Source organism: Heloderma suspectum, chromosome 4 (genome assembly GCF_057233095.1).
Source record: "Heloderma suspectum isolate Gila_16-S chromosome 4, 16-S_ref, whole genome shotgun sequence".
Classification (NCBI taxonomy): Eukaryota; Metazoa; Chordata; class Lepidosauria; order Squamata; family Helodermatidae; genus Heloderma; species Heloderma suspectum.
Window position 1 is genome coordinate 160,525,249 of NC_139461.1, and position 22,589 is coordinate 160,547,837.

The following is a 22,589-nucleotide window of genomic DNA, read 5'->3' on the forward strand; positions in this document are numbered from 1 at the left end:
GCTTTAGGAAAAAAATAAACACAGACTACCTTTGTTTCCTGCATCCTCGATAATCTGATATACTAGTTTCTCTTGATTGTCAGAGCCTTTCATTTTACTGCAAGAGGACAAAATAAGAGGTGAACAGCTTTTTGTGTTGGAAGCCCCAAGTAGATTTGATCAATGTGGAGTTAGATGTATTTTTATCAGAAAGGAACTAGTATTACTAGGATACTATGACACAGAGATGAGATCTTTCTACTAGCTTGATTATTTAGGAGTGTCACTTCTGAGACCTCTCAGATAATATCCCCATCTACAGTATCATGGTTATACTGCCCAAAGAGCTTCGGCTATTGGGCGGTATAGAAATGCAATAAAAAAAATATTTCGTAGAAACTGATAGATATAATTGTAGCAGAACAGAAGTAGAAAAAGTGTAGATCCTTCAACAGCAGAGCATACCCAGCGTTCTGAGATTCTTTGATTCTGTAGAGGAGGCCGGTGCTGCTCCTCAGAAGATCCAGTTGTCCCTGAAAGAACACGCATCATATTAACGTTTTGCCACATTTCTATAATAATGGTTTCACAGTAAGAAGCAGCATGAAAAGCCCTCAGCTATAAAATTAAAATTGGATTAATTTAACATCGGGTACTTCACTACAAGATTCATTTTGTTTCCTATTGAAGTCAGGAAAGAGCAACGTTTTTCCCCTTAAGATTTTACACCTTTTGTTCTTCCTCTGAATGACCCAAAATTGTAACGTGTGAATGCATTTGCAGATGGGTGTAGCAAACAGGTATGTTTGTCGAAGAGCCCAGAGCTGCAGTTCTCTCATCTAATTCAGTCGTAGACCTGGATTTGCTGTTGTGTAATATCTGAAATTGTTCCAGGGCACCAGAGCTTGCTTCAGCTGGATGCAGGGTATCAGACAGGGTAGATTTGTGGTAACACGGTAAGAACCTTGGCACTATCATGGCATGCCAATTTCAATGAGTACTCACAGGATGGCACAGCAAACTACATACCCACAGGGAATTGTTACTCTCAAAGCAGATATGATAGTTTAATTTCAGAACACTGCATCAGAACCATTCTCTTTTTTATTCAGCACCAACAGTAAGCTGTTTCATAGAAACAGGGAAGTTCTTACCATAGAGAGCAGCCTATTAATGGCCATGGCCCGTTGCTGAGCTTCCATGTGGGGCATATCACTCTGAATCACCTGGTCCGTGATGCCATGGGGAAACTGATGGCACAGCTCAAGGATCCTGGGCAAAACAGAAATGCACAGGATTCACAAAGGCACCACTGATTTGTCAATGTAAAACATCCACACACTGCCCTTCCTTAAGAAGTCCAAAGTAGCTAACAACGAGAATATAAAATACAATCAAAAACAAGAACCACCACCATGAAAACAGCACAAATAAAAGGTCAACAGATAAAAACAATTAAAAACAAACAGCTACAACGATAAAAAATATCGAGGAGAGCCATTCCAACCAACTGCCCTGTGAGCTGGAGAGGAAGAAGTGAACTGTCACCATCACAATTTCTTCAAATAGGCTTTTAAAGATATATAAATATAAATCCCCCTTCCCTCCCCCTTATTTCTTGTGTGTCATGTCTTAAATTCAGATTGAACACCTGAGGACAGGGACTGCCATACTACTTATGGGAGCCACTCTGAGAGCCCTTTTTGGCTAGAGGGCTGAGTATAAATCCTGTGAGTGAATGAATGAATGAATCAATCAATCAATAGTAATTGATTATTACTAATCAATAATCCCCATAGTAATTACCCCATAGTAAGGCTTCTCTTCTCCACAGTTTTGACCTTTAAGCTCCACTGGCAATAGTGATGAAGTTCAAAATTGAGATGTTTATATGGACAAAGTTAAGAGTGCACCACCCGCAAGCTACTTTCAGCATTCTTTGCCCAGAAAGTAGCAGAGATCTTGCAGAGATGTCTCCCCCTCAGGAGAACAGGAGGGCTCAGGAGCAACATGTCTGGGCCCCACCATGTGCCCAGTTATGTAATCAGGAATGCAATTCAACTTGAACAATGCACCTCATATTGAGGTTCAATCCAGACAAGACTGAGGCTCTGCTAGTGGGTGGTTTCTCTGTCTGGAAGGGGGAAATGCAATCGGCTCTGGATGGGTCATACTCCCCCTGAAGAAGCAGATGTGCAGCTTGGAGGTACTCCTGGATCCATCCCTGTCATTGGAGGCTCAGGTGGTCTCCATGGCATAGAGTGCCTTCTACCACATTTTGCTGGTAGCCCAGCTGCAACCCTATCTGGCATCAGCCTGGCATCAGTGGTCAGTGCTCTGGTAACCTCCAGGTTAGATTACTGCAATGCTTTGTATATTGGGCTGCCTTTGAAGACAGTTCAGAAACTGCAGCTAATGCAGAATTCGGCGGCCAGGGACTAGGAAATATGAGCATATAGGTCCAGTCCTAGTCTGCCTGCACTGATTGCCAGTTTGCTTCTGGGCCAAATCCAAAGTGCTGATTTTAACCTATAAAGCCCAACATAGCTTGGGACTCCAATACCTCAACGACCTCCTCTCCTTGTATGAACCTACTCAGTCCCTGTGGTCAGCTTCAGCACACCTTCTCTGTGTGCCTTCTGAGAGAAGCTTGGGGTGTGGCAGTTTGGGAACTGACCTTTTCTGTGGTAGCCCCGTGATTATGGTGAAGGAGGCTCACCTGAAACTGTCATATTTTCAGCACCAGGTGAAGACATACTTATTTTCCTAGGCATTGGATGTTAGTTATGACCCAATTATTGTGAGCAGCTTTTGTTGTTCTAGGCTGAGGGGCGGGGGGGGGGGGGATATTTTGCATTTTATGGATGCATACTTTTCATATTGCATTCATTTTTGCTCAGATTCGTCATGAATTGGACACTACAATTAATGAAGTTCTATTGGTAGAGGCGTCCAGAGCACTGGCTGGTCCAGTTTTATTGGATGAGTTTCAGTTATTGAGGCCTGAGGATGCGGACAAGGTGCCTGGCCAAGTCTGGTCAACCACCTGTGTGCTCGACCCTTGGCCTTCATGACTTCTTATCACGTCAAACAAGGAAGGGATATCCAGCTGAGTCCAGTAAATTCCTCCTTGAGAGAGGGAGTGGTGCTGGCCGCTTTAAAAGAGGCAGTAATTAGGCCACTCCTGAAAAAGCCTAACCTGGACCCGGAGGATGTTAACAACTATAGGCCTGTGGCTAACATCCCCTTCCTGGGCAAGGTACTTGAGCAGGTGGTTGCAGGACAACTCCAGGCACTCTTGAAGGAAATGGAAAATTTAGCTCCATTTCAATTGGGCTTTAGGCCTGGTTTGGGAACAGAAACTGACTTGGTCGCTCTGTGGGAAACCTTTGCCAAAAGAGGGACAGGGAGAGTGTGACCCTGTTGATTCTTTTGGATCTCTCAGCAGCTTTTGATACCATCGACCATGGTATCCTTCTAGATAGGCTGTCTGGGTTGGGAGTTGGAGGCACTGCAGTGGTTCCACTCCTACTTGGGTGGCTGATTCCAGAAGGTGGTGCTGGGGGATTATTGCTCTGTGCCATGGCAATTATACCATGGGGTTCCACAGGGCTCTATTTTACCCCCCATGCTATTTAAGGTGTACATGAAACTGCTAGTGGAGGTCATTCAGAGGTGTGGGCTGAGGTGTCATCAATATACAGATGACACCCAGTTCTACCTCCCTTTTTCATCAAATCCAGGTGAGGCAGTGGCTGTTCTGAATTAGTGCTGGGCACAGTAATGGACTGGATGAGGGCCAATGAACTGAAACTCAATCCAGACAAGACAGAGGTACTATTATTGGGTGATTCATCTGCCCAGCTAGGTGATGTTCAACCTGCTCTGGAGGGGGTTGTACTCTCCCTAATGGATCAGGTTTGTAGTTTGGGGGTGCTCTTAGACCCAGAACTGTCACTTGAGGCACAGGTGAACTCCATGGCACAGAGCACTTTTTATCAGCTTAGGCTGGTATACCAACTACGCCCTTATCTGGATAGACATAGCCTAGCTACAGATATCCATGCTCTGATAACCTCTCATCTGGATTGCTGCAATGCATTATATGCAGGGGCTGCCTTTGAAACAGTCTGGAAACTTCAGCTGGTCCAAAACAGGGCAGCGAGACTGTTAACTTGGATTGGTCAACAAGATCATATTATGCTAGTACTTTTCCAGCTGCACTGGCTGCCAGTCCCTTTCCAGGCCTGATTCAAAGTGCTGGTATTAACATTTAAAGCCCCCAGTGGGTTGGGGCAAAGTTATCTGAAGGATTGCTTCCTCACATATGTACCTGCCTGGACCCTAAGGTCATCTTCAGGAGTTCTTCTCCAGGAGTCCCTGCCATAAGAGATAAAGCAAGTGGCTACCAGGGAAAAGGCATTTTCTGCTATGGCACCCTGGTTGTGGAATTAACTCCCTAGAAAGGTTCACTTGGCACCTACATTGCATTCATTCCGGCACCAGGTGAAGACCTTCCCAGGCATTTTTAGCATTTCACGTTTTTTAGCTCTGCCATCTTACATCTGCTATTGTGTTTTAAATATCTGCACTGCTGCTAGGTTTTACCCTGGTTGAATTTTTATTCTGTAGTTTTACCCTATTACATTTTGTATTGTATTTTTATGGTTTTAGTTTTGTGAATCACTCAGAGAGCTTGGGCTATTGGGTGGTATACAAATGAAATAGATAAATAAATAAATTTTATATTATGTTTTTATGGTGTTTATTTTTATTTGTATTATTGTGCTGGTTAGGGAGTGGGGAGGGTTTTTTCCCCCAGCAGCAGGTGAAAATCTTTTTCTCTGCCGGACCTTTTAGTTTATTTGTTTTATGCTGAAATTTTATGGTCTATATAATCTCTGTATGTGTTTTATGCTTTTAGCATTGTAATCTTCTCTGGGAGTTTCAGCTGAACAGCAGCTATATATCTACATGTGACATCCATCTGGCTGAGTAACAGTGCTCAAGGGTGCAGTCCTATGGGTTGTGCCCTAGGTACTCATAAGCCCCCAAATTTGGAGGCTTACAAGTATCCTATGCAGAGAGGCACTTCCCGAGCTGCATTTTAACTAGATGGGTGATTTATCCTCTCTAGCAGAGCCTTCAGGGAGGAGGAGACAAGGAGGCTGGGGCTTATGCCTTTTGGATAGCAAAAGGCATAAGCCAGCCGCTCTGGGCTCTTCCCCTCCCTGCCCCCAAGAATGCCTCCTTTCCCCCATCTCTGTGCTCTGCTTACCAAGGGCGGAGAGGCAGCCAGCACTGTTGTCTCCATGCTGGCTACGAGCGGGAGGAGGGGAGGAGTGCGGTTTCCTGGGTCTAAGCTCGGAGTCCTGTCTTCAAGCACAGATCCAGGAATCCGAAAAATCCTATGTCCCCCAGAAGCCGTCTAGGGTACAAAGGACTGCTCCCTAAGAACATAAGATAACAAGAGAAGCCCTGTTGGATCAGACCAAGGGTCCATCTAGTCTGGACTGCCTCTGAACATGGAGGTTCCATTTACTTAACCATTTACAGTGGTTAATAGCCACTGACGGACCTATCTTTCAAAACGCAGCCCTACAGCCCCCAGGGGAACACATATGGCTCTGCCCCTTTTCCATAGTATATCCTACAGGGAAAGTCTACGATATCAAGGCCATTAAGGGCACAAGCCGAGGAACGGGACTGCGCCCTAAGAGTTATAACAGACATCTACGCGATGGTATAGAACCCCCCCCCCCCATGCTCGGATCCCCTCGCTCGCCACCGCCGGACATCGGCCCGCGTCCTCCAGCTCTCCTCTCCGCGCCGCTCGCCCCTTCGCGCAGCACTACCTGCCCTCGATTTCCAGAGGCTCCGGCGCTTTCGCTTCCGCCATGGCAAAACAGCTCCGCCGCAAACAGGTGGGAAGAACGCGCCGGCGTAGCGGCGCGCGGATGACGTCAACGGCAAGCGCCTGGCGGAAGAGGGGCGACGGGGGCTGCCATGGAGACGGAGGCGGTGCAGGGAGCCCGTTGCCGTAGTTTCGCCGGGCTCCTGTCTAGCGGCCGGGTCGTCGTGAGTCAAGCTAAAGAATACCTATCCTGGCCCGGTGGGAGGAGGGAAGGGAAAAGAAGGAACCCGCGGAAGGAAAGGAGGGGCAACGGCTTTGCGGGCCAATTTAGTCTTGTTTAACGTATTTCTATCCTGTTTTCCTTCCTCCAAGTAAGGGGTTAATTCCCATACTATCGTCGTAGCGGTCTTGTGAGGTAGATTAGGCCAAGGCCTTGTTCTCACAGGCGTGGTAAAGCTCTGTTAGTTGTCTAGCCATTCCTGGTAGCTAGCATAAGTAATGGTTTCATGTGGAAGTGGCCTTTGATAGTTTAACTTTGGTAGAGGAGTTGTCCTGACTGAGTGGGGCTCCTAAAAAATTCCAGTGAGGAATGGGTCTTGCAAGAAGATTGTACAGTGCCATTTTTGAAATTCCATATGTCATATAACCCCAAAGAGATAGTTTTTATGAGTTTTTTATATATAAGTGTAAGATTTAATGTAATTTACCCCTAAGAACAGCCTCTATGCCAGAGGACTGGGAAGCACCCAATGTAACACCATTGTTTTAAACTGTGGGATTTAGGATGGAGAAGTTACTGGCTTAGGATGCAATCCTATACATGTTTAGACAGAAAAAAGTCCTACAACTCCCAACATGCCCCAGCCAGCCATACTGTCCAAACATGCATAGGAGTGTGCTTTGAAATGTCTGCCCTGGGTAAATTGATGGAAAGTATTATTAAAGATAAAATAATCAAGCATATAAAATTACAAACGTGATGAAAAATCAACATGATTTCTGCAAAGGTAAGTGCTCATTCACTAACCTTTCACGGTGCGATCCTATATATGTCTATTCAGAAGTTATCCCTACTGAGCTCAATATGGCTTATTTGCATGTAAGTCTGTGTAGGATTGCAGCCTTAAGAGTTTTTTTAGGGCACAATCCTATGGGGATAGTCAGCCACCTCCAAACTCACCTATCCAATGCAGGGCAGGCAGAGCGGATCTTCTCCTTTGTGCTCTGGCTGCCCTATATTTGCGGCTAGACAGCCGATTTCGGCTGTCTAACTGGGGTGCTTTGGAGTGGGGGGGAGGCCGGGGGGAGGCTGGATGGCACATAGGAAGTGTCGTAATGGCGCTTCCATGCTCCCCGCCCCCAGGAATGCCCCCTTTTTGGCCACTCTGCCCTGCTCTTACGAACGTGGAGGCTGGGACAAACCGCGCCTCCCACGAGGTGGCAGGGGAGGGGGTGGGGAGTCAGGTTCCTGGGAACTGACCTTGGAGCACAAAGCTCAGTTCCCAGAAACCAAAAAATCCTATGGCTGTCTAGACTCTGTCTAGCAGCCATAGGATTGTGCCCTTAAAGAGTTTTCAAAAACTTAATGAGGATTGTGCCCTTAAAGAGTTTTTTTTTACAGCTCCAGGCCTGTTCCCACATGGATCCCCTCCATGCTCTACCCGACGTGCATACAGTAGTCGCCAGCCTGTGAATTTGGAGGCTGGGGACTGTCTCAATAGGATTGCGCCCTGAGATGCATTGTGACACAGCTTTTCTCATTTGCATCTTGTGTGGCATGTTTTGCACCTGCATCACCAGTTCTGGTAAAGGCACGAGGCACTTAGGTGGTTGCAAAACACCATCTACGTCCTCCCAGATGCAGCTCCGCAGATTCAGCATTGTTTACTCATGATCCAACAATAAAGCAATGATAATAGAACAGCACATAATAAAACCATGATAAAACCAGCAGCATTATGCTATATATCTTTACCAGAAGATTACTCGTCCTCCAAGGAGCTTGTCAACATCAGGCTGCACAAGCTGAAAAATATCCATAACAACAGAACCAGATGGTGAAATGGCTAAATCCCTCTTCAGTTCTGTCAAAACTGTGGCATCCAAGTCAGGGTGAATATGTACAATTTTATCTGCAAAATGTAATGCAAACTGATCACAATGGCCCTTTGATTCCAACTGCTGACCCATCGGTCCTGTACCAAACAGGCTCCTGACCACCCAAAAGAGCTCCATTGGCCAATGTTGTGCAAATGCAGTGGTGGTGGAGAAATAAGCTTTTTTGCCACCATCATAGCCACAGAGTAGGTCCTAAAATGGGCTCTAATTTGTGTTTTGTCATATTCAAATCTTCCTCCATCTGTGTTCTAGTCATTGACCTTGCCAGTTCATCACTCTCAGCTTCTCAGAATACCAAGGAGCTATGACTCTACAGTTTGACCAAGGTCATTTAGGAGCAATTGTATAGTCACCTCCTAGTCAACTCTGTCCTGATTTCAGGAGTTAACCAGGACCACTGGCCAATTCTGTGGGAAACTTCCCCAACAAAATCAGGAAACTCTCCAGATCCATAAGTTGCCGAGGGTGGACCATTAAAGTTCGCCCTCCACCCCTGCAGAGGGTAAAGGCAGCTTGCAACTCAGACCTGATCAAATAGTGATCTTTCCATAACAACACACTCATCGTAGGTGCCCTCATTCACAGATCATCTTCCCCCATTGCAGTACAGAAGACCAAATCCAATGTGTGACCTGACATGGGTGTTAAGCCAAGTATTATTTCAGGCAGGCCTGTGGTTGTCATGGTGGCCATGAAGTCCTGAGCCACTCCAAACAAGGCAGCTTCAGCATGGATGTTAAAGATTTGGGGCAGGGTGGATAAAAATCAATGATTTTTTTAAATAAAAAATTGGATTTTTAAAATTTAAATGGGTTTTAAAAACGTAAATCCAATTTTTAAAATTTAAATCAGATTTTGAAATATTCTTAAAACAATAAGCAAGAAAAGAGCCTAGATCAAAGGTATGATCATGAATACTAATTATACAATTTCTAATTATATTCTATGAGTATGTTAACACAGTTTATAGAGATGGGAGAAAACCTGATCAGTCCTATTCTGCACTGCAAGTGGTGTACAGAAGTGCATGTTCGTTCTCTCTCTCTCTCTCTCTCTCTCTCTCTCTCTCTCTCTCGGCCTTGCCTCTCTCTAAGTGATAGAAAAGGTCAGTGAATAGAGAATTTGGGGAGATGGAGTAGTTCTAAACAAGGAGGAGGAGTCTGGATATAAATGCAAAGGCTAGGGGTGGGGAATAGAAAATGAAACCGAAAGTGAACAGAACATATTCATGCAGTCCTGACTCCTGAGAAAACTTGCTGCATGTATCCTCCACTGTGTACCTACCTTCTAATGAAACCTACTTCTCTGAATATGTATTAAGGTTATTTTAAACAATGTACTTCTGCTAAAAAAATGATGATTAAATAGAATCTTCCTCACTAGTGATTTAAACTGTGATCTAAATCATTAACATTGGAAAGAATGCAACATATAGTGAGACGAAGAGATGCAAAGCCTCCTTGTAAGAATGGAAGTGTAAATAAGACTATTTGTTGTTGCCCCATGGACCATAGCACGCCAGGCCTTCCTGTCCTGCACTCTGTCCCGGAGCGTGCTCAAGTTCATATTCATTGCATCGGTGATGCTAGCTAGCCATCTCATCCTCTGCCGTCCCCTTCTCCTTTTGCCTTCAGTCTTTCCCAGCATCAGGGTCTTTTCCAGAGAGTTTTCTCTTCGCATTAGGTGGCCAAAATATTTGAGCTTCAGCTTCAGTATCTGTCCTTCCAATGAGCACTCAGGGTTGATTTCCTTTCGGATGGACTGATTTGACCTCCTTGCAGTCCAGGGGACTCGTAAGAGTCTTCTCCAGCACCACAGTTCGAAAGCATCAATTCTTCGGCGCTCAGCCTTCCATATAGTCCAGCTCTCACAGCCATACATTACTACTGGGAAAACCATAGCTTTGATTAGACGGACCTTTGTCGGCAAGGTGATGTCTCTGCTTCTTACTATGCTGTCTAGGTTGGCCATAGCTTTCCTCCCAAGGAGCAAGCGTCTTTTAATTTCATGGCTACAGTCACCGTCTGCGGTGATCTTGGAGCCCAAGAAAGTAAAATCTGTCACTGCTTCCATTTCTTCCCCTTCTATATGCCAGGAAGTGATGGGGCCAGATGCCATGATCTTCGTTTTTTTAATGTTGAGTTTCAAACCAGCTTTTGCACTCTCCTCTTTCACCCTCAGCAAGAGGCTCTTGAGATCCTCTTCGCTTTCTGCCATTAGGGTGGTATTGTCTGCATATCGGAGGTTGTTGATAATTCTCCCAGCAGTCTTAATTCTGACCTCTGATTCATCCAACCCAGCATTTCTCATGATGTACTCTGCATATAAGTTAAATAAGCAGGGTGACAATACGCAGCCTTCTCGTACTCCTTTCCCAATTTTGAACCACTCGGTTGTTCCATGTCTGGTTCTTACTGTTGCTTCTTGACCCTCATACAGGTTTCTCAGGAGACAGGTAAGGTGGTCTGGTACTCCCAGCACTTTAAGAATTTGCCACATTTTGTTGTGTTCCAACAGCACAAGAGACGACTCTACACATGGACATCACCAGATGGTCAATATCGAAATCAGATTGGTTATGTCCTTTGCAGCCAAAGATGGAGAAGCTCTATACAGTCAGTCAAAACAAGACCTGGAGCTGACTGTGGCTCAGATCATGAGCTGCTTCTTGCAAAATTTCGGCTTAAATTGAAGAACGTAGGGAAAACCACTAAACCATTCAGATATGACCTAAATCATATCCCTGATGAATATACAGTGGAGGTGAGGAATAGATTTCAGGGATTGGACCTGATAGACAGAGTGCCTGAGGAACTATGGACGGAGGTCTGTAACACTGTTCAGGAGGCAGCAACTCAATCCATCCCAAAGAAAAAGAAATGCAAGAAAGCCAAGTGGCTGTCTGATGAGGCTTTACAAGTAGCTGACGAAAGAAGGGAAGCGAGAAGCAAGGGAGAAAGGGGAAGATATATCCAACTGAATGCAGAGTTCCAGAGAATAGCAAGGAGAGACAAGAAGGCCTTCTTAAATGAACAATGCAAAGAAATCGAGGAAAACAACAGAATGGGAAAGACTAGAGATCTCTTCAAGAAAATTGGAGATCTCAAGGGAACGTTTTGTGCAAAGACGGGCATGATAAAGGACAAAGAAGGCAGGGACCTAACAGATGCAGATGAGATTAAGAAGAGGTGGAAAGAATACACAGAAGAACTATACAGGAAAGATCTGAATGTCCCTGATAGCCATGATAGTGCGGTCACTGAACTTGAGCCGGACATCCTCGAGAGTGAAGTCAAGTGGGCCTTAGGAAGCATTACTAACAACAAAGCTAGTGGAGATTACAGTATTCCAGCTGAGCTATTTAAAATCCTAAAAGATGATGCTGTTGAAGTGCTGCATTCAATATGCCAACAAATTTGGAACACTCAACAGTGGCCGCAAGACTGGAAAAGGTCAGTTTACATTCCAATTCCAAAGAAGGGCAACGCCAAAGAGTGTTCAAACTACCGCACAATTGCGCTTATTTCACATGCCAGCAAGGTGATGCTCAAATAAGACTATTTAGTTGTAAAGAAACATGGCTTAGTAGTCAGATTTGCACCATTGTTCAGGAAATATATGAAAAAGTTTCAATGAGAAACGAGTTACATTGATCTTTATTTTCTTGCTGATTTAAAAATTTGATTTGAATTGCTTGTGAACCTCAGCAACCCACCTCCTGCCCCTAAAGCCTTGATTTGTGCTGTATCCCATACCCTGGAGGACACATTTGGGAGAGGTTTACTGCTCCCCTTTTGTCCAGCGTGGTCTGTGTTAAGCATATAAGGTTAGCTTTGTCTTCCTGGACTACATCACAGATGGTCACCCCCTTCCCTCTGACCTGGCATTTATCACCAGTACTAAGATTGAGAGGGGTGCAGAAAGACCACCACTGTTATCCAAGCTGGGGAATAGGCCATAAGGTGAAATAGCACATTGCCTTCCTGACACCTGATGTACCCATCCTCCACTGCCATAGCACTCGGTGCCCATTACAGCTTCAATGGTGGCCCTTCACTTCCCACAGACACATGCTGGAATCCAAGACACCAAAGTTAAATACCCAGTCTATTCCTGCTCAGTGTTCTGCCTGCTGTATCCTACTTTTTTGGCTCTGTAGAAGCCACTTGCAATAAGGCTTCCAGGTAGTGGGGAGCAGGTGGAAAAGCTCAGTCCTCAGTGGTGATCACACTCCCTTCCCTGGAGCAACTGTCACCTAGGAAACCGCTTCTGATAAGGCTTCTAGGCAGGGAAGTGGGAGGAACAAGTAGAAAAGCTCAGTCCTCAGTGGTGGTCATGCTCCTCTCCCTGCAGCAACGGTCTTCCAGGAAGCTGCTTCTGACAAGGCTTCCGGGCAGGGAGGTAGACAGTTCTCACAATGGAGGGATGTAAAAAGTGAGATGTGACCACACTTGGAATACTGTACAGCTCTGGTTGGTGCATCTCTAAAAGGATATTGTAGAGCTGGAAAAGGATGCAGAAAAGGACAGCTACAATGGTCAGGGGGCTGGAGAAACTCGTTTATGAGGAAAGGTTATAACGTTTGAGGCTTTTTAGCTTAAAAAAAAACAAGGGGGGACATGATAGAGGTTTATAGAATTATGCATGATGTTGAGAAAGTAGATAGAGAGATTTCCCCCCCCCCCTTGTAATACTAGGATTCAGAGTCATCCAGTGAAGCTGAATGGTGGGAGATTCAGGATAGACAAAAAGTACTTCTTTACACAGGGCTAGTTACACTGTGAGATTTGGTACCACAAAGATGTGGTAATGGCCACTAACTTAGATTATGCTAAGAGAGGATCAGACAGATTCATAAAGGAAAGGCGATCAAAGGTTAATAGTCATGATGGCACTATGTTATGTCTAAGGAAAAGAGGCAGCATGCTTCTGAATACCAGTTGCTGGGGAACAAGAGCAGGAGCAGGCTGCCTGTGGACTTCCCAGAGGCATCTGGTTAGACTCTGTGGGAAACAGGATACTAGACTACATAGGCAGGGTATATGCAACCTGGTGCCCTCCAGATGCCTTGGACTACAACTCCCATCAGCAGGACTGTTTTTATGTTCTTAATACGGTGTTCAATCCCCTTTTTTAGGTCAGAGAAACCAATTGACATGTTATCATGACTGTCAGATTGCAATTAATTAATTAATGTCAGTTAACCATTTATTGGCAATTATTTCCACTTTTCATACATGCCGAAAAAGCAGATCTATTTGGACCAATATGGTGACCCCAAAGCAGCTCATAACATAAACCATACTGATAAAATCAGTTTAAAAACAAGCAGCTAAGGGTGTGATCCAGTGTATGTTTAGACAGAAAAAGTCCTACAGCCCCCAGCATGCCCCAGCCAACTGGGGAATGCTGGAAGTTGTAGAACTTTTTTTTGTCTAAACATGCATAGGATTGAATCCTAAGTATATGAAAGCATCATAAACAAAACTCTGAGAATCAGATAACATAAAAGCACATCTCAAACTTTGAGAAGGAAGAGGCTAAATGAGCCTCCCTGAGGGAGGGAGATCCAGAGCCTAGATGCTACCTCTGAGAAGTCCCCATTTCATGTATTCACCAAGGATACCTCACACAGTAGCAGGACACAGAGCAGAGCCTCCCTGAAATATCTTCACAGGTGGGCAGCGTAATGCAGGAGCAGACGGTACTTTATCCCGAGAGAGAAAGGTTGCCACAATCATACAATGTAGTGCTACTGTAGTGCCTTGTAGTGCTGCTTATTCACATGAGGGTGGTGTGCTGAGTCTGAGAGACAGTCGTTTATGACAGTCCTGAGATGACAATCCTTAGTGTTGTTATCCAGGGTTGTGTACTTAGGAATATGCTGTAGCCACCCTCCTATACCGCAATCAGGTTGTTAACTAATGTTTTAAACTGCTGCAGTGGAAGTTGTATCCCCACCCCATAGAAACTGTTCACTTTCTGTTGGTGGCTGTTTTAGATTTCCAGCAAGAAATACCCTATACAAACCTAAGCAACCCTATACAGCAAGTTGCAACAAAAGTAATTATGGGGACCACTGTTAAGGGTGAGTTGGCTGTATTGCATTCCGTCATTGTAACCAGAAATCACACAACTTCTTTTGGAAAACAGTTTGTCATCTTAGGTAAGAGTGAAGGTATAGTATGTGCTTTGCTCTAGAAGAAGTATGAAGTCTTAGTAGTTTTTTAAAGAAGTGTGATTTTTCACTCTGTTTTAGCCTGTGAGAGTCATAAGCTCATATTCACAGGATGGGAGGCAGAATTGAATGGGGTATGAGCACCAGGGAGACTGGAATAGTTCATTTGATCTGAGCGTGCCCTCTTCATTTGGCTTCATTCTTACTTCAAAACTACTAGGCCTCAGTACTGTTGTTTGATCTGAGAGTGGCCTCTTCCATCATTTGGCTTCAGTTTTACCTCAAAATTGTTAGGCCTCAGTGCTACTGTTTGGCTTTTACGCACTATCCATTACACCACAGATTTGGGGAGATGGAAATTACTCAGGTGGCAGACGCTTGCTTCTAAGAACCTTCTCCTGCCTGTTAGAGCTTGGTCAGTTCTCTGTGGAGCTGAGGGCAATGAAACATCAGGGACAACAGCAGCAGAGGAAGAGTCATGGCAAATCCAACCGAATTCAGGTTAGAGCTGTGTGGCTGTGATGGCAGCAAAAAATCTTACTTCCCTTCCAACACTGTGTTTGTTTGGTGTTAGCTAGTGAAACCATTCTGAGCAGTCTTCTACGTTCTGGCCACAGCAAGTGGAGAATCCTTCCTTGAGTTACATCATGGAAGAAAGACAAGATATGGAGTTGGAAGGCACCTAGTCCAACCCGTTGCTCAATGCAGGCTCTGCACTGCAGAGTATAGTTACAGCATCCCTTACAGATGGCCATCTGATATAAATGTAAATAAATAACCCCCAGTAGCCCACTGTGACCAGTTTGCAAAACACTTTGCAGATAAAGTAACCCATACTTAGATGCCATAATAATTGTGGAATCATTGTAGGCTTCTGCTTATTTTGTTACAATGGATTCTTTTCAGCTTGTGTAGCCTAATGATGTCTTCCAGATACTTGGCGGTGTGAGGCTGACCACCTGCTCAGTCAAACCTTGCCATTGTGATTGAATAACGGTGCAGTCCCATGGCTTGCACCTTTGCTGCTCAGAAGCCCCCAAACATGGAGGCTTCTGAGAGTCTTATACTCCGCCAGGCTGAAGCCAGCAGGGTAGGGGGAGCAGTGGAGGCGATCTTTGCCTCCCTGTCCTCTGATCTTTGATTTTTTGCTAGACATGCTTTTCAGCCCATCTAGGGAGGGCGCTTTGGAGAGGGAGGGAAGGATGTTGGAGGAGGCTGAGGATAAATCATAACCTTGGCCTCTCCTCCCCTCCCCACCCACCAGAACACCCCTTTTCCCCTCTCTGAGGTCAATTTTCCTACCTTGGAGAGGCAGCTGGCACGGTTCTCTCTGCGCCAGCTACAAGGGGGCAGAGGCTCTGGTCAGATCTCCGACTTGCCCTTCCAAGGTCAGAACACTGTCTCCGACCTAGGAGGATGGAATCTGAGCCATCCTGTGGTCCCTGGGATGCTCGTCCAGGGACCATAGGGTTACTCTCTAAGGCAGCTATAAGTGAAATGGGCTGCATAGATCAGATAGAAAATGTATCTGAGAGAAAGCTGTGGTGAGCCCATGGTTAAAACCTTTCTTGGATAATATCAGCTGGGTTCCAAATTACTATTTGGGACAATGGGCTCAAGTATATGGTGGTGGCACAACTCCAGATATCCCTGGATTATATGTATTTAGATAATGCATATAATCCAGAAATAGATCCCTTTCAATCCAGCTTCCAGTTTGGGTTTTGGAATTTAGGCTAATTTGGTCACCCTGGTGGTGAGTTCTTGTTAGTTCTGCTGGACCTCTCATCAGGTTTTGATACCATCAACCCTTATATCCTCCTGGGCCATCTTCCAGGGTTAGGGGGCACTGTTTTGCAATGGTTCTCGTCCTTCCTGCAGAGTACATTCTAAGGTGATACTCCCACAGAGTTCCTTTTTGTTCCTTATCTTACTTAGTATTTATATGTAATAGCTGGTAAATGTTGTCTGCAGATTTGGGTATGGGTCCCATCAATATGTTAATGAGCCATGATGGGTAAGCGGCCTGAGCTGCCCGTGATGGGCTAGCGTGTCATGTGGGGGGGGGGCATTTTCCCCAACATGATGGGTTAATTCCCCCAATTAAGCCACCCTCAGGACCCATGCTCTGCAGTAAGGGTTACTTTACCTAGGGTGGGTTAGTGTGTTGTCTGTTGTGCCAGCGTGGATTACAGAGATCGCCTATAGAGCTGCTCTCCAAGAGCCGCCGTTCTGCTCCTCTCAAGTGATCTCTATTCCTGCCACAAAGGAAGCTGGTGACCTGCCCATCTGGGCGGTAGGACTACAGGAGGAGGAGAGGAGAGTGGGGATGAAAAAGCTACTCTATGTAGCTAGTTTGCCTGATTGTCTGAAGGGAGCACAGTAGGTTGTTTGCATAGCCACCTACCCAGTGTAGCTTGACACCCACCATGGGTTAGCGTGATGTGTGAACAGCCCCTATATCTCCTTTTTATCACAGTTCAGGGAGATAGTGGAAGTTCTTAAGCGTTTCTTAGGAGCAGTGAAGGACTGGATGTGGGTAACAATCTGAGATTAAATTTAGGTGAGCTGACTCATGCGTGGGGGCAGGGAGCACACAGCCTGTATTGGTCAGGGTTGTACTCTTCATGGAGAATCAGGTCGACAGTCTGGGTGTCTTGCTTGACCCAGCTTTGCTTCCGAATGACTGAGTAGCAGCCATAGTCAGGAATGCTTTTGTTCAGATTAGGCTGGTGTGCCAACCACACCTGCTCCTGAAGAAAGTTAATCTGGCCACTGTCATCCATACTTAGATCTGGGGTGAGCAACTTTTTGTCTGTCCAGGGCTGTATTTCCTTATGGGTAATAGGTCAGAGGCTGCATGTCAGTGGTGGATGTGGCCAACACCAATGGAGAGCAGGACCGGAGTCAAAAGTAGGTGGGTTGCCCCTGTTCTCTTTCTGCCACCCCCTTTTCTCTCTCTCCCTCTTCCTTATTGCCCAGTAGGGTACTCTTAGCAGAGATCTGGACTGACTGCATGCAGATAGGTTTTGAAATTAGGCTGAGGACTGCATGAAATTAAGCTGTGGGCCTCACTTTGCCCACCCCTGATTAAACTGTGTCACATATGAATTAGACTAGAATCCTAAACACTCGCTATGGAGTAAGCCTCAGTGAACACAGTAGGACTTACTTCCAAGTCAACATGTATAGGATTGCACTTTTAGTTATATCCAGGTTGGATTACTGCATTCTGCTCTACATAGGAGTGCCTTGAAGGGTGATTGGAAATTTCAGATGGTGCAGACTCAGCAGTGAGAGAATGGGGCAGCTATGCAAGACAATACAACTTTGCTATTACACCAACTGCATTGCCTTCTGGCTTATTCCTGAGTCCAAATCAAGGTGCTGATTGTTACCTTTAAATCTCTAAATATTCTGGCTGCTTTCTCCCATACAATTCTGCCCAACTGCAGGCCCGGCTTTGTGTAAGTTGGTATAGGAGTGCAGCCTAAAGTATGTCTCCCATTTAAAGCCAATTTTATTTTAATATTGGCTGGATTGTACCCATGCATATCTTTTTGGTTTCTGTTTCTGCACTCTGCTAATAATTTCAGACTTTCTTCTCTGTCCAGAAAATTATTCTGTGATGACATTATGATTTTTTAAATTGCTTGTATTAAATGAAAATAGCACATTGGTAAAGATACAAGTATTAGCATTATGGCATGAGGTTTGGGGTGATTTGGCAGTAGCCCAGCGGTAGAGCAGATGTTTTGCACACAGGTTCAATTTCTGCCATCTCCAGGTGGAAAAAATCCTGCCTGAATACCTGGAGAGCTTGTTCATCTAGTCCAGTATTGGTCTGACTTGGTATAAGGCAGCTTCCTATGTTGTATTGGCCCAAGTAAGTGAAGCTTAATGCAGCCAGAACAATTTTCAGTGAAATGACATGATTTTTATTTTTACTGAGCATTAATATATGCACAATGGAATCCTACACATTTCTATTCAAAAATAAGTCCAATTGACCCGGTTCACATATCACACTGCAGTTCCTAGATTATTTAACTCAGGAATTGCTGGGGACAGTGAGTTGCTGTTTCTGCCTTCAATTAACAACCCAGGGTTGTTTTGTAATGCCTGAGCTCCGAAACTCTGGGTTGTTTATGGGTTAAACAACCCAGAGTTAACCCAACAACAAACCATGGGCAATTGGGCAGCCATGTTGGCTTAACTCTGGGTTGTTTAACTCATTAACCCCATTAACGGGGTTTTCATGTCACAAAACAAGCCAGGAACAACAAGTGCAGAGAAGGCAGCAAACTTGTTGCTTCGCTTGTCCTCAGTAATTCCTGGGTTAAAGAACCCAGGAATTGCAGAATGAATTGTGAACTGGCCCATTAACTTCAGTGGACCCATTCCAAGGTAAGTGAATACAGAACTGCAGCCTCATCTCTTTCTTTGAGTAAATTTACATATATATTTCTTACTGCACCCCTATGTTTAAAATAATAATGTGTTTTTTTGCCTTTTAAAAAACTAAATCTATAGGAAAAAATGACTGCTGGCTCCATCTTAGTACCTCAAGTTATACCACTTCGAATCACAGTACCAGGCAAAGCTAAGCACGAAATAGATACAAATACACTGGTTGCAATCAAATCAGGTATATGTAACAACTTAGAATGCATGTATGAATTGTTTCTCTTTCTTGTATACAAGTCTTTTAATGCACTGTTGATCTTTCCATTTCCCTGTCTGTTTTGATACACAATTCCATCCTGCAAATCTATTTCACTCTATGAGGGAAATGCTTTGAAACAACGAGAACTGCAGTAATAGGAAATATTTGCTTGGATGCATTTACACATCTCAAACTTGGTGGAAAAAGCTCTCTAAGCTTTTCTACATTAATCTTCAAGGGTTCATCTCTTTTCCTGTTGTCTATACATATCTATAATAGACTGTGATTAGGTATTTCTCTCTGTATCTAGTCATATCTCGTTTGTTTCTGTTGGGATATACATACGTGTGTATTAAGACTCAGCTTTTGTTGCAGGTGTAAATATATATGTATGTGTATATGTGGATTTCTTCTTAACTTATCTAAACTTTCTTTTTTGTAGTCTCTGAGCATCACACATATGAGCCTTGATTCAGGAAGCTTCTATAGCCGAGGACTTTTGGCGGGAACCCTTCCCCTCCCGTCCCAGTGCACATGTCCCTAGCAGGTTCCTGTTTCTTCCCTCAGTTCTCTTTCGACTGCTATAGCCTTGTCTGGGAACTTCTCTTGCGTTCATTCAATCTGAAAGCTTTTTTCATAACCCTGGATTAGTCTTTGACATTCTCACTGGCTAAGAGGCTAACCAGAAAGGCTAAAGCTTCAAAACAGGCTAGTCTGTCTTCTTCAAAACAGAAGAAGAAGAAGAAGGCTTCTAAAAAGTCAGATGACTTTAATTGGGATTGAGCGCTCCCTCCAGGCTCCCCTGCTCTCCCTGAATCTGCACAAACACCTTGGGATCAACAGCAACCTCTACATTCAGTTAGAATGTAGCACTATTTTTCATTCCCAGCTTGGAATGAAACACGTCCCTCGACTCTGACTTCTCCATCCAATTGTATTCTGGCATTTCAGGATCAACAGTGACCCTCAGAACCAGCCGCATCTCCTGCTGCTCCACCAGTGCCTCAAGGTTGAACACGGTCTTCTGTACCGTCAGCCGTACCCGCTGCTTCACCAATGTTGTTTTCACCAATTTATATGGTGAATCCGATCCAGGCAACAGAGCCTATTTTGGTTATGTCATGAGATCCAGGATCCATCCCCAGCGAACCCACCCATTCTGCTACCTCATCTTTGCCGACTGGAAGGCTATGGCACAGGTCATGATCGGCGCTCACAATCTCCAGATTCAGTTTATTTGGTTGCCTGTTCTAACAGAGGTCATGCCCCTAGTTTTTACGAATAGATCAGTTATAGGGACAGGTCTCGATCACCATTCTACGAGTGGGATAGACATTCAACCTAGGACTTGTGGTACAGTAGACCCCAGAATTGGGTTGAAGACTGTAATGATCCCTATGGTCCATATAACCCTGCATGCCATCCTGATCCTCCTTATTGGGGAGAAAGTCAGTACCGATGACAGCCATCGGCTACAGGGTCGAGACCTCTGGAGCGAGAAGACACTCTTTGCGCCCCAGCTCTGGTCATGCCGTCTGTTCAACTGCAGGTACAGACCACACAGTTGCAAACTGTCCAGCCTGCTCCGCTGCAGCAACAAGTGGCACAGTTGCAGACTACCCTGCCCATTGCCCAGCCACCAGCGATGCTACAGTTGCTTGTGCAAACTAATACTGGTGCTATCTTGTCAGTCTCACACAAGGAGGGAGACAAGCAGGCTCCATCTCAGGTTCTGCCAGAGAAATCTCCTCTTTCTGGTATTGAGGGCTTTCAATCAGATACCATATCTCTGTCTTCCTAACCTCTCTCCATCTCATCGCCTGATGCTGTTATTGGATCAAAGGAAACCATCTCTCCATCAGAGAACGGGGCCAATTTTCTAGTCTGTGAATGGCACAGGCCTTGGGTCTACAGACCCTGCAAGTAGCCTCCACAGTGCAGGATCCAGTTTTCAATGTGGTGGATGCAGAATCTTTCAGACCTGTGGCCATTCCTCTCCTCCCTGCACAAGAAGAGACCATTAAATAATTGTGGAAAGCCTCCTCCACTGTGCCACCAACGTCAAAGTGCCTGGAGGGGATGTATCGTTTACAGGAGGCTAATGCCAACTACTTATTCAAGCACCCAGCCCCAAACTCGATGGTTGTTGAACAAAGAAGGCAGATGCCTTGATTTCCTTGGGAGGAGATTATGTCTGACTATCTCAAATTATCAGGCAGCAATATCTGGGTACCAGCTATTTCTATCAGATAAAGTTGGTTGTCTCCTTCACTGTATTCCAGATGACAAGAAGGACTTGGGTCCCCTCTTATCTGAGGCTATGAAGCTGTCGAGACAGCAAATAAATACATCACGTCATCAAGTTGACTGCGACTCAAAAGTACTGGTTTGTTCCATCTCCTGCATCACTATGCCTGGTTGAGGTTAGCTGGCCTCCCACAAGAGACTAGAGCCCGCATTGAAGACCTGCCCTTCGATGGTCAAGGGTTGTTTAATGCGAAAACTGATGACGCATTAGATTCAGTCCAGAAGGTCCATACCACAGCATGTTATATGGGCTTTATGCCCAAGCAGCCATCCATACAGAGGTATTGGTTCCAAAGTTCAATAGATATCAACCAGATATCAACCCCAACAATCAGGGCCATTGCAACAGAACCATTCTCAGCCTGTGGCATCAGGAAAGGTTTTCCAGACATTGAAGCTGTGCAGCTATCACCGTAAATCTGGCAATAGAAATAGACGGCCCATTTGACCTAGACCTCCTTCCTTTTCACTTCCTGTCCTGTCCTGCTATTTTCTGAGATCTTCTGTCCACCTTGTCAAGGGCTCCTTGGAGGGCTCTCTCAGTCTAATCCAGTAGCCAAGTCCAGATGCAGACAAAGGGATTCTTTTCAAAGCTTTATTCTTCTTTTACAACTTAACAACTCTACAGGTAGCAACTAGATCTGAGCAGCAGCATCCCTATGCCCTAAGTTGGAACAGTTGGTCCCCGTTTGAAAGGCAATTACTGGCAGACCCCTGAATATAAGGACTAGGGAGAATCCCTCCCCTTTTCCCTTGGATCCTCTGGGCGCAACCGTTCTTTGAGCGCCAACCGGGCGCTACGCCTCCTTTCCGCGCTCTCCATTTGGTGCCGCTCTCTGCGTCTCCGCCGCACATCCAGCCAGTCTGCTATCGGTGCTGGGTCACTCCCTGGACTGCTTTCTAATCTAGGAATGTTGGTGGGAGGAATCTCTGTCAGCTGCGGGCCCTGGGAAAAAGAGGCGCGCTCCTCTCCCAGGAGCGACTGCTCTTCCTCCGAATCAGAACTACTCTGGGATTCTATGGGCTCAGTGTCCACCCTGACACACCTATCATCGGACCTGCCATTCCATCACATCAGACTCCTGGATGCTTTGAATTGTTTGGAGGGCTACAGGATCGAGTTTGATGCCCTCCCTCCATTTGGTACCATGAAAGTCGCAGCTCCATCACCTGTTCTCCACCAGGAAGTCAACACACTCCTTGGTAAAGGAGCCATCGTACCAGTTCCATGATTACATCTCCGTGTACTCATAGTACTTGATGGTACTGAAGAAGGATGGAGAGCTCCAGCCAATCCTGAACCTCCAAGAACTAAACATATACATTTCACCCAGGAAGTTCCTCATAGTTTCTCTAGCATCCATCTTCTCTCAAGGTTCACCACTATCGACCTCAAGGACGTATATTTTCATATCACCATAGTGGAGTCACACCAATGCTATCTCTGATTCGTCATCGGTTCTCATGCCTACCAGTTCCACATACTG

The 22,589-nt window shown here is 45.2% G+C and overlaps 2 protein-coding genes across 13 annotated transcripts in view; one reads left to right on the forward strand and one right to left on the reverse strand.

Moving 5' to 3' along the window:
- POLR3F (RNA polymerase III subunit F) overlaps window positions 1–5,897 on the reverse strand; it is a 37,200-nt gene extending 31,303 nt beyond the window's left edge. Inside the window, exons 1-4 of one of the 2 annotated variants that reach the window (XM_084854791.1) lie at window positions 5,839–5,897; window positions 1,134–1,251; window positions 445–512; window positions 30–97 (exon numbers count right to left, since the gene is read on the reverse strand). In XM_084854791.1, the coding sequence (XP_084710917.1) occupies window positions 30–97; window positions 445–512; window positions 1,134–1,190 (193 nt within the window). In that variant the 5' untranslated portion in view covers window positions 1,191–1,251; window positions 5,839–5,897. Of the gene's footprint in view, window positions 1–29; window positions 98–444; window positions 513–1,133; window positions 1,252–5,834 lie in introns of both variants that reach the window. The other variant, XM_084854790.1, reaches the window with a different exon arrangement.
- A 68-nt stretch (window positions 5,898–5,965) lies between these two features.
- The window catches only part of DZANK1 (double zinc ribbon and ankyrin repeat domains 1), a 96,874-nt gene continuing 80,250 nt past the window's right edge, over window positions 5,966–22,589 (forward strand). For 5 of the 11 annotated variants that reach the window (XM_084854788.1, XM_084854781.1, XM_084854783.1 and 2 more), the window contains exons 1-2: window positions 5,966–6,204; window positions 18,663–18,777. In XM_084854788.1, coding sequence (XP_084710914.1) covers window positions 18,669–18,777 — 109 coding nt within the window. In that variant the 5' untranslated portion in view covers window positions 5,966–6,204; window positions 18,663–18,668. Of the gene's footprint in view, window positions 6,841–17,374; window positions 17,514–18,662; window positions 18,778–22,589 lie in introns of those variants that run through there. The other 6 variants (XM_084854786.1, XM_084854777.1, XM_084854778.1 and 3 more) reach the window with 4 other exon arrangements.